We start from the raw sequence: 12,513 nt of genomic DNA on the forward strand, positions 1-12,513 counted from the left end.
TAATGCAATATCTTATATATATATATATATAGACTATACAGTGTACCGTCTTCTGTACACCGTATCTGTCTGTATTTATATCCATTATACAAATTTTGTATTATACCGTGCAATATTATCCTTAACTTGCAATCATTCTGTGCCACTGAACTTTGTTCTCATACTTTCTCTCTCTATAATGTCTGTGTGAAGTTAAAGGTATTAGCCTATATTATATTAATATCTCCATATGTATTGTAATTTATAATTTTTTGGGATACTATATATTTGTACTAATTTTATTGCCTTTTTCATTTTGTACTTTCACTTGCTAATTACACAACTACATTGTGTTATCAGTGTATTTTCTCAGTCTATTGTCAGCTGTTGATTTTGTAAAATTTGTTAATTTGACCTGACATACCATAGGTATCTTTATTCCTCACACAGACCATCAGATCTAGGACTTCGCAATTTTTTCTACACTGATATGAAGACTCAATTGTGTGTCAAAGGCACAGTTGTGAGCAGGAAGCGGACAATTTGTTTCGCAGCTGTTATTGAAATTTATGCAACAAAGCAGGAACTGTAATTTCCTTCTGCAACCACTAGATGGTCTCTGTACATAAGTTTTTAAAAGGTCAATAGAGCCTGTGTCAGAACTGAAATGGCTGCATGTGGTCCTATTTGCACCAAACACACAACATCCACAATTTGACTCTGCACCTAATGTTTTATTTATTAAAAAAATACAAAACTTCTAAATGTTTCCACAGGAAAGCTCAATGAAATTGCAATCCCATCTCTTTTGTGTCTATGCCATGTGTGGTTAAACATGTTATTAATATCACAAATAGATTTCTTGCCTTTTAAAAGTTACAAAACATAAAAAGAGAATAGGAGAAGAGAAGGGGTGCAGTCTGCTTCTTGAGTCCCTGTGTTTTAAGTGTTAATCTTGAAGATTTGTGTGGCACCCGTTGTGTCCACTAATCAGGAAAAATATGAGGATATGGGGGGCTGAGATGCCAATTAAGTGTAAGTATCTGTATTGTTGCTTGACAAATTGTTTCATTTGCTGCAGCCATTTTAGACCAGTCATACCATATGGTGTTTTTACATACAGAACAGGATTCATGCACATATTTACAGGTATTTCCTGTGAGCATACACATTTAAACTTTGCATTTGAAATGGTTCTGGCGATGAGCAGCAGAGAAGAATTTACGAGACACATTAAATACTTAATGAAATGTAGAACGACATTAAAATAATATGGTGTTTCTTGATGCGTTAACATCTTAAGGATTAACACTTGTGGAGTTCTGTACAAAAGTGGAGATCATGGAAAAGATTAATATTAACATAGCAGCCATTTAAGGAATTAAATCACCCCTCCAATCACCTCTTTGCGAGTTACTAGCAAGGGATGTGACTTCAGCTGTTAAGCAATTTGCCATTATATTTTAACATTATAAATTAAAAGCACCAGTAACCCTTGAAAAAAGATTTTGTCCAAATGTTGAGACCAATGGTGATGAGGAACCTTCATCAAAGTGGTTTTGTGATATATTTAGCAATCGACTTTCTATTCAGCAGATTCTTCAAGATCTAATTCCCACAGTCATTTCCCCTGACTAGGGCAAGAAGGCTGCCCATAGAGACACTCAGAGTGTGATTTAGCCTCATTACATTGAGGGTTGATCTCCAGCTTCCATACAGAACAGAGAAATTGTGTACAACAACATGCCCCTCTCATTCTCCTGTCAAGTAACTGGCCTTAAACGTTCACATACATTTGGGGAGAAAGCAGGGGAAAACCCCCCAAAAGAATCTTGTCCAATATTTGAAAACAAAGGATGCTAGATATGTTTAAACAACACGGGCCTGGCACGGCTTGGTAGGCATCTCCAAGCTGCTCTCTTGGCCACAGCCTGCAGACACCTCGAACAAGCGAGACTCCTCCGCAGGGGCTGGCATGCCCTGCAGACAGATCTGCTGCACGTGTTGCCTGCAGAAGAAAATGCAGATGAAAGTTAGAATTCTATAACACAAGAAGCACTACAAACTTGTAAATGTTCCTCAAGTAATACAATAACAAACTCATTTGGCTACAGTGACATCACTCACCAAGCAGGACGGGAAATGACATAGTGAAGGTCAGGTCTTTGGAAACCATTGAAGGTGGAGGAGGCAGCCACGGTGTAGGCACCCATGTTTTCGAAGACCAGCCAGTCGCCCACTTGCATGTCAGGCAGGTAACACTGCTCAACAATGCGATCAAGACCATCACATGTTGGGCCCCAGATACTGCAGGGGTACATGATCTCATCTGGCTTTGGCTTCTATTAGTCGTAAGAGGTGGGGAGGAGAAAGAGAGAATACATTTATCATGACAATGCATTTCACCTTTCATTGACCACCATGAATGATGAGTATCTTGTTGGTGTCTTGTGTTACCTTGTGCAGTATTGGCAAACAATGAGCGTGGTCATAGAGTATACAGTTGAAAGATCCGTACACTCCATCGTTGACATAGTACATCAGAGTCCTGTCATTGGTCCCTTCGTCTTCATCTAAAAGAGAAAAAAAAATAACTTTACTACTGAGCAACGGAACAAAACTGCTCCCAGAATAAACAGTTTTAGCAAATCATGGTAATTTTTCTAAATTAAGGCTTTTACCGTCAGAGACTGAATCCTCATCCATTATGACCTTCTTGGCAATGATGTTGACAACTAGCGTGTAAGCAGAAGCTACATAAAAGCGTCCTGGTTCAGCGATGACCTTAACACCACAGTCAGCAGGGAAATACTTGTCCAGGGCAGAGTTGATTACAACTGTGATCTAGAAAGAACAAAAATGTCCATGTGTAAATAAGACTGGAAGAGAACTTGTCGTACTACTGATGCTCCAGCTAAATTCATGCTGTACTTTTTTGTCCAATATAATAAACTCAAACAATCAGTTTGACCCTGTTATATAGCAGCCAATTTATATATTTGAAAAAGATTAATTTAATTTTACCTCCTCAAATTTGAGTTCAACATTGTCGGAACCAGGGAACCCACCACCAATGTCCAAGAGATCCATGTTGAAGCCGAGCTCATCCTAGAGGGAACAAGATTCAGTCCTTATTGACTTTGGTGGAAGAAAACCCTCATAAAATCAGCTGTATATGTATTTAAGTCACAACTCACGCCCATATGGAAAACACAGCGAGCATCAGCGATGGCCTGCATGTAGGTCTTGGAATCAGTACAGCCACTGCCAACATGGAAGCTGACACCGATCACGTTCAGTCCCAGTTCTTTAGCCCGCTCCAGAAGACCTCGACAAGATTTGAGCTGGGCCCCAAACTTCACACTCAGACGACACACTGCCTTTGAGTCATCTGTGGCAATACGCAGCACCAGCCTGGGCAAACAACAAAATCAAGTTATTCAAAAGGACAAACATTCAGAGAATATTGCAGACACACAATAAAAATAAAAATACCAAAGCCTTTGTTTCATGGATGATAGAGTCTTACTTGGCATTGTCATGACAACGGGCCACTTTCATGAGTTCCACTTCGCTATCAAAGGTCATCATCTGGACCCCATGGGCAGACGCATACTTGATCTGCGAAACTTGCTTACAGGGGTTGGCATAGATGATTCTGCTTGGATCCACTCCCAGAGACTGAACCATCGCAATTTCCGTCTAGATAACAACATTCAACAAAGAAAATACTCGTTCAAAAACTAAATTTGCAAAAGTTATCAATTGATCTTTGTATTCTAGTGCTTTGCATTTTGTGCTATGGACACTTTTCCAAAACCCACCTTGCTCGCACAGTCAAATCCAGTTCCCAGGGATGCCAGTGTTGTTACGACTGTCCGACTGTCATTGCATTTGACAGCATAGAAAGGAGTGATGCGAGGCAGGGCCCTCATCCAGCGCAGGTGTTTCTTAAGCACATCCCCCAAGTCACAGACGTAGAAGGCATCTCTCTCATCCTGTAGAAGAAAGGAACATATGCATTAAATGGAAGCAGTCCTTTCCATCCATCACTTAACAAATGGGGCACTGGGTGTCCCCTGAACAAAACCAGCACCAGACCCTTACCGTCATGGATGATTCATTGATCTTCTGCTCAACAACATCCCGGGCAGTGAAACCCTCCTCCAGGAAAGGGAATTCAAACTCAGTGGGAGTTGCAGTGTTCATGGTAACAACAAGTCCTTTTGTTTACTCACAAGTAAACTAGAAGAGGGAGGGAGAGGCGTATTGAGATTACATTCAACTTTGACAACAGTTTCTTTTGTGTCCTTGATTACACTCTCATGGGAAAGTCTCAAACTTTGTGAGTAACACTCAAAACACTGTAACTGAATGGAAATGGATTTGATTGTATACATAGAAGATAAGAGAATGATTCACTTACTTTAATACAAAAGAGATGGAATTTAGTGCTGCTGTTCCTCAGGTGCAGAGAAGCCAAGGTGGTTCACCAGTGAAGTTAAACCCCTTCAGATAAGACTCAAGGCCAGGGCCTGCTGAGTAGCCAGTGTGTGATCTCCTAGAGTTATGATTCTGTGGACAAGACAAAATGTTAACACAAACAGTTTTTAAAATGTGTCTTCCTCTGGTGGCAAAAAGCAGTTAATAAGTCAGACAACTATTTATAGACCCTACTTTAGTGAGTTCGAGTTGTCATTTTTAGTCACAAGTTACAGATTATTCTATCAAAACCACCACAGCCCACGAAAGTTCATGTATGTTAAGAGACACAAAATTGTTAAGACATTGTTAAGTCAGTCCTCAGCAACGCTCCATTTTATAACTGTCAGGACAACTTGACACCATATGCAGAAATTCAATGAGACGACTGGACGTTTAAGCCCCGCCCCATATATCCTCCAATCACAGAGAGGTCCGCCTTTCAACGTAAAAGACCGGCACGGAGGCGGACCAATCAGCGACCTGCAAATGACACCGACGTAGATATGCCGGTTCCGCTTGGAGCGCTTCTTGCCATGAGGCAGTTTGACGTTGGGACATTTCTCTTATCGTGATTCATCCGAAATGAACACGAGCAAATCAAACCCGTAGCAAATGTCACCACATCAACGTCCGAGGTCCTGGAGACTTACGTGCGCAGTTAACAGAAATAAGATCGTTTATAGCCAACCAGCGGTCCTACAAAACGGCCACGTCGAGACGTTCAGAAACACTCTCTCCAGCTTTGAATGAAACTGACGTTACTGGCCCACTCGTAACCCCCCTTCATTGTTCTTTTTCAGCCGCCATAACTGAACCGGCCCTTTAGCCGACCTCTGCTAATATTACGTGACTAGCAATGAAGCTAAAACGTGCCGCCTTTCGCGTAATGGCGTCGAGAAGAAACGTCCCCTCTTACCTTAAAAAGCATTTACAAAGAGTTTGTCCATTAGACACAACCGCCGGGATTAAAAAGAAGCAGTTGTCCCTCTGAATGAAGTCCGCTGCTGGAGGAGTGGCTTCTCAGACCCGAACTGAAAGATGAGTAAGGGCCGGCGAGGGATCCCGGCGGTATTTATAGAGAGCTCGTTACCATGGCAACGCAACCAGCTGAAACCGGCCCCCTATCCACGTAGGAACCGGTTTAGTCTCGTCACCTCATCCACATGGTGGGAAAGACAGAGGAGGCTTCCACCGCCGTGGATTACTAATGGTAACACAGCTCCTGTCTGTGTCAACGCTAACATGGTCAGGACACCAGACAGAGACTAGTCACATTACTGTTCGGGTTCCATCCAGACTTCACACAAGAACAAACACCGTATCTGTAATGTCTCTTTTCTCCGACTGTTGTCACTTCACGGTGTATTTAATCATTTCCTTGCCAGACTGTGTAGGAAACTAGTAAAACATTCAATAATAATAAAAAAAACTTTATTTATAGACATTAAGAGCTGTTGAATAAACTCATATGGGCCTCAAATGTGAGGATCTGATGCCTTTCTTTTTCACACAGTTTATGAAAGTAAGTTAAAACCCTTTTCTTGGTTTTTCACTGTTTTTTTTGTTTTTTTTAAAGATTCATTTTAAGAAATCACAGACAATTCAATTTCATAGACCATTAGCCATTAAGGAAAAAAGAACTGGTTATATTTGATAATGAGGGGAATCATGAGTTGCAGTCCCCATGAGCGTGTTTTGTGCTTTAATCTGACTTCATGATGATGATCAAAACATTTATACAAGGCCAGCTGCGATGGAAGAAGCCTGTGCTGCCTTTGTGTTAATCCCAGAGAGGCTCTGTCACGCTGGCAGACCGCAGACAACACTGTGCTGGCCACGGCACGGCCTGACCTGACATTTTTGACCTGCCTGATGAGATTAAAGAGGATTGCAATGACACGAGAGCATCAACACGAGCACATATGTCACAATAGCTCAGCAAGATAAATGCAATGAATGTACTCACAAATATTTGTTCAGGAAGTGACACAGTAGCTTAACTTATTAAGTTTCTAAAAACAACTGTTTTCCGTGAATACAAAATCTAAAAGCCTGTCATGGTGTGAATACTTTTAGTCAGAAACTAGTTCTCTCTCCTGTGGTGTGCCTCAGGGTGCTGTATTGCTTCCAAGTTTGATTTCCTCTGTTCATATTTTCCTTGGGTCATATTATTGGTCAATATAAATGTATCGCTTATCATTAATATGCTGATGATATCCAATTGTATATCTCATTCAAGCCGGATGAAACTAACAAACCTAGTGTCTTGCTCAACTGTCTGACTGCCATTAAGGACTGGATGGCAGGCACATTTTTTACATTTAGACAGAACTGTGGTTCTTATCATTGCTCCAGAAAATATCATTTCAAAGGTTTCTCAGTGTATTGGGTCTCTTTCTTAGAAATCTTTGACTCATTTTTAATCAGATTGTGCACTAACCCTGTGCAACACATCAAATCCTTAACCCGTTCTTGTCTATTCCATTTAAGAAATATTGAAAAACTGAGGCCTATCGTATCAAAAACCTGAACTGGAGTTAATGCAGTAATTCACACTCATATTTCCTGGAGTCAAGTGTAATTCCCTTTTCACCTGCCTCAGCAAATCATCTCTGGACCACCTACAAACAGCCCAAAACGCTGCTGCAAGGCTAGTGACTGGATCCAGTGAGATGAATCACAACCCAACCATTCTATATTCTTGAAAAAAAGGTTCAGGCTCTTAGCCTAAGATTCCAAGCACTCCATGACCAGGGACCTATGTACATCTCTGACCTTTTGCTACTCTACATCACCAACAGGTCACTTAGGTCTTCTGACCAAGGTTAACTAGTTGTCCCTTGCAAACGATTAAAAGTAAATGGTGATCATGCATCTGAAGCCATGGCTCCGACACTATGGACCGCCCTTCCTATTAGCATAATATCTGCTGTCTCTGTGGACAGCCGAATCAGAAGCTAAAAACTAATTTATTCTAATGGCCTGAGCCTGGTTTTACTTCTGTTTTTTATATTGTGTGTGCAAATGCTTTGTCTGACTCCTTTATTGGACTTTTGTGAAGCACTTTGCAACTTGCTTTGAGAAAGGTGCTATATCAATTAAACTTTTCTTACTTAAGAGATCATTAAATTCCTGATGCCGATACCTTCCACCCTTACTCCACAGACTAATCAGTCCAAATGCTGCTTTGTTAGACATTTGGTTTGCAAGCAGACATTACCAAACGGAGGAAAATGAAGAATCTGGTCAATACGGCCCAGCAGTACATGTGGAAATGTTGCACAGGCATCAGTTCCAGGACACTAACAGGAAACTTTTGGGCGTCGTGAGGACCACATATCTGTGGGCTTAGCTTAATATCTTTTCCAGGTCTCGAGGCCACCATCAACATGGCATTTTACTTTTTGCACAAAAGTTTCCAGTAAGATCTTTTGCAGGGTTAGTGAATTAAGTCACTTTTTTCCAAGCAGTTCTGATTCATTAAAACAAGTATTAAAAAAAAAACTTGTGTCTTTCTGAATTGATTGAAGAGTTAAAATGAGGATGAGTGTCTTTCTTGTTTGATGACAGAATCTGCAATCACTCTTATACATTCCAGCTTTCCCTATAGCCCTGCCCTGGATCTGAACTTGTTCTAGCAGGCCTCCTGTGCCTCTGAGGCAGGAAGTGGGCTCACACACTTGGGGCCTAACTCGTTTTCAAAGTTCAAAATCACAAGATCACGAAACGCTTAAAATATATTACAGCGGAAACGAAATAAACAGTTTCTCCTCCCTCCAGTCATTTCCCTTTGTTTCTGTTTTCGTCTCTCTTCCTCTAAACGTCTGTTTCCACCATCTCCTTCACCTCCTCTTGTTATGTCTGTCTCTTGCTCTGTGTGGACTTTCCGTTATCATTACTGTGACCACATTTACAAGGCTTCACAAAATACAAGGATGATGTGTTCTAGCGGCCGACCAAAACATACAGTGCAGTGTATGGGCCTCTGTGACCCTTGTTGTGACTTGTGTATCTGCCGCACATGGCATTGTGTTTCTCTTCACTTCTTTTTTCACCATTTTATCAACTTTATGTTCCTGCACTATCAAGCTCAGTGTGAATAACATATCTTGTAACAATAAGCAAATGAAACAAACCAACATTTTCCTTGACATTTCTCAAGAGGTTAAACTGAACTTTATTTCATTTGTATCAAGATGAAGAAAAAAAAAACTGATGTTTGGAACAAATAACTTCAACACTCAAGGGAGATTCTTCTAAACACATTGGTTCTGCTTCATGCTGTGTTTTGGTGAGACATCATGATTTAAATGGTTCCATTTACCGAGCTATGATAACCGTTTTAGTGACAACCATTAGTTACCATGTGACGATATATACTGCTTGTAAACAGTGCCTGGCAGTTACATAACACAGTAACACAGTCACACACATAAAGTATAACCTGTTGCCCACAACAGCAGCCGATTCTCTCATTCATGTTCACACACTCTTTGATTCAAAGAGTTACATTTCTATGGGCTCAGCACTGCGGGATTGCAAGTGTTTAGTCTTCACAAGAAGGCTTGACATCAATATACCTTAGTATGTCTGTCTGGCCCAGACAGCTACTTATGACCCCGTCAATCTCAATGTTTCTCTGCATGGCCTCAGGCCCATATGAGCACACCACAATACCTTCAAGAAAAAGTCAACTTGGCTGACTGGGCTCATCCATAGTTAATTCATTCATAAGAAGGATGCCACACTACACCTACTCCTTCACATTGTGTCGAGGGAATCCATTTTTAGAAGCATGTACTCACTGTCTGAACCACACATACAGACATTGCTCTGTTTGAACTGTACTCTTAACTTTGCACAATGCAGAAATTTATAGGCCTGAAGGGTTCATCACCACCAATAAAGGAAACACTCTTTAAGGCTTGCCATTGTATCCTTCTTTTAACAGTGTCAAGCGAAGCCACAAGTGGTAATTTGGGGTTAATGATGAGTTATTAATGAACTCAATTTGTAAAAGGAAGCACGTGTTACTTCTTATGTAAAAAGTCTCAGTCCCCAGTGGCAGCTGTGGCCCATGTAAACCACAGTGTTAAGACTAGGGTCTGCACTTTAAATAACTCTGAAACTTAAAGCGCTTGTTCCAGCTGTTGGCCGGCTCAGACACAAAGTCAGAAATGTCAGCTAAAGAAACAAGTTGATCATTTTTTCAATAAAGTTAACAAATAAATTAAACTTACATTTGGAGTACTGTCCTTTTGTGGTGTGATACAATAAATCCCACTCTGTTCCATTTGTAAACTGCAATACGATGATTTCAGACCATACACAAAACGATGCACATGGCAACGATGTGGTGCTAATATGCCAAATGCAGGAAACACCGTCTCACCTGTGCAACAATCTGCACACGCTCAAAAACAAGAGATGGAACAACAAATACATTTTACAGGTGTTGCCAACAACCTGTAGTAGCAAGAAATTATGAAAGCCTGTAGTGTTGCTTTGAAGTTTAACACACAGACATTTGCACAAAAATGCTAAAATATTATGACATTTGCTAACTAAATGATGAATGCTATATAACTGCGTTAAAATAGATTATTTAAATTAAGCCTAATCACAATCCAAATGATAGCAAAAAAAGTCTTCATAATGAAATTAGCCTTTGACTGTGTAGCTACTCCACTTGACAACTCTGTCCCTGAAGTGATGAGAACAGGGTTTGTTTAATCTGGCTCTGCGCTGACTCATCACTTCTTCTTCTTTCAAGGTTGAGTTGCCCAGAGTTAGTCCAGAGACCTCGGCAAAAAAAGAAAAAGAAAAAAAGTGTGATCATATTTTCACTAGAAGTTCTTTTGTGCTTTCCTGGATTGGCCTGAAGCAGGACAGGGCTGCATCAGCACATTTCACTCTTTTGATCCTTTTGGAGAAAAAAAAAAAAAAGGCTGAAGAGGAGGCTTCGCCGCTTCACGTGTGTTAGGTGTCATGGTTCCAGCGTTCACACGATCGTATTTGATCTATGAAATTTAGAATGAAAGGAGTAGAAGCGAAAGGGCATGCCACTGTTTATATCTATATCTATACCTTCCCATGATGCACAGTGGCAGCAAGTTTGCATGCAAAAAAAAGTCCAAAAAAAGTTGTTGACCTAATCAAAGTCGGAGAGCTTGATGACCTCTAAAATCTGAGTTTTATGCTCTGAAGCCTTTAACACACACAAGTTATCTCCCAGGAGCTCAGATAATGTGCAAGCACATTCATATAAACAACATTGTTGGGCATGTATTATTTAAAGTAGACGTCACAGTCTTGTTAGCCAGGCTCTTTGTGGCTGGATTTGTATGTATTTGAATGCTAAAACCAGCACATGAACCGAAAATGCAGGTATAACAGTTAACAGTAGTAAGGAACAGATTGGAGGTCATAGATAATGTACAAGCACATTCATATAAACATCCAAATTAAAATTAAAATTATTTGTCCAATATGTTTTTTAAGTAGACTTAGCAAGGCTCTACTGTGGCTGGATTTTTTAGGTATTTAAATGTGAAAACCAGCCCATTAACAAGCTAGCGTATAATTAGCATGCTAATATTTACTCAAGGAACAGAGTGGAGTTCATAGTGTTCAGGCACATTCATATAAGCATCCAAAATAAGTTCAACAATTTCTTTGGCCTCTAAATTTTACAGTAGACCTCACAGCCATGCTGGCCAGGCTGAGCAGCTGGATTTTTATGCATTTAAATGCTAAAACGAGCACGCAATGTTAATATTTGGTCATTAGTGTTAACCCAAAACCCAGCTGCAAGTATAACAGGAAACCAAAGTACAAGACAGAAATAATTTAGTTGAGCACTTTTGCTGAGACAATGTGCTGGTAGCTCTTGATAATCCTCACTATGAAGAGTTTCCAATGGAGCCACTTCCTTACTATAGGAAAAAGCTATAACGTGGAAGCACAAAGCTTCATCACATACTTTGATTCAGTCACATTAAAGGATGCTAGTTTCTGACTCTTTGTTTATACTTCAATATGAACCAGTACGATTTTCAATTATGCTCTGTCCTGGTGTCCCACTGTGACCGTGTTCCGATTTGCACTGATTATAGTAAACCATAACTTAGACGGTTTTATTTCAGGTGAAAACATGCGTTGATAAAGTCCAAAAGGCAGAAATTTACCACGAGGCATACCGTGGGCCTACCCAATGGTTCGTCTTACAAGGTATATCAAATAGCGCGTCCTTGTGCCTGTGGAAATTCAGTTTCTTTCCTTATTCTTTGTGACGGCCCTGGTTGACCCACTTCCTGTGGCCTGATTGCCAGTTGTCATGGTGAAGTCAAAGCACTGAGAGGAAAAGGGGCCAAATTGCCTGGAACCAGGATTAAACAACTATACCAGATGACACTTTGCTAAATGATGTTTTTCTTCTTACAGTGGGACTGCGTCACTGGTTTCTCAACACAAAGGACTAAACTAGGATAGAGCTCTGTCGTCGAGCCTCAGCAACACAGTTTCTTCCGATAGAAATCACTCTTTAGATACTTGGGTAAAAAGCTCCCTTTTCATACCAGTTAGGCTTTGTACCGATGGATTTCCTCTTTGAAACAATGACCCTGATCTATTGAGTACAAAGTGAAAGGGTCAGATGAGGTAAAGCCAATTAATAAACAAGGTTTAAGTTTGTGGAATTGCATGAATTTGCTTTAACATTTAGATAAGATAAATAATATCACCTCTTATATCTGTACAATAAATGGGTAAATATGCAGCTGGAGGCTAGCTAGCAGATGGTTCGCTTATAGCTTAGCTTAAAAATTAGCACACGAACAAAGATCATTGTGATAAGAAGTATTTCAAATAACAAGAAACAATCTTTGGGGGAAATGCTTTGGACATTTTGACAATGTCCCATCCACAAACATGGAGGAGGCAAGATTTATGATGCATACTGCAGCCAGCGACCAGATGGCTTCACTTATGGGAAGCAGTCATGTTGTCCACCTTTATATACAGTCCCTGATAAGAACTGAATGAGGCTAG

At 40.4% G+C, this 12,513-nt stretch overlaps 1 protein-coding gene across 1 annotated transcript; it reads right to left on the reverse strand.

Annotated features, from left to right (window-relative positions):
• Nucleotides 1–698: 698 nt before the first annotated feature.
• Nucleotides 699–5,511, reverse strand: LOC117756193 (ornithine decarboxylase 1-like). Its single transcript, XM_034576598.1, has 11 exons — nucleotides 5,381–5,511; nucleotides 4,406–4,554; nucleotides 4,087–4,224; nucleotides 3,804–3,977; nucleotides 3,509–3,681; nucleotides 3,177–3,393; nucleotides 3,004–3,087; nucleotides 2,661–2,823; nucleotides 2,437–2,552; nucleotides 2,107–2,321; nucleotides 699–1,987 (listed from the first exon to the last, which is right to left on the reverse strand). The coding sequence occupies exons 3-11, from the start codon at nucleotides 4,186–4,188 to the stop codon at nucleotides 1,849–1,851; spliced, it is 1,383 nt and encodes a 460-aa protein (XP_034432489.1). The 5' UTR covers nucleotides 4,189–4,224; nucleotides 4,406–4,554; nucleotides 5,381–5,511; the 3' UTR covers nucleotides 699–1,848.
• Between the last annotated feature and the right edge of the window lie 7,002 nt (nucleotides 5,512–12,513).

The sequence above is a fragment of the Hippoglossus hippoglossus genome, chromosome 22 (genome assembly GCF_009819705.1).
Source record: "Hippoglossus hippoglossus isolate fHipHip1 chromosome 22, fHipHip1.pri, whole genome shotgun sequence".
Taxonomy (NCBI): domain Eukaryota; kingdom Metazoa; phylum Chordata; class Actinopteri; order Pleuronectiformes; family Pleuronectidae; genus Hippoglossus; species Hippoglossus hippoglossus.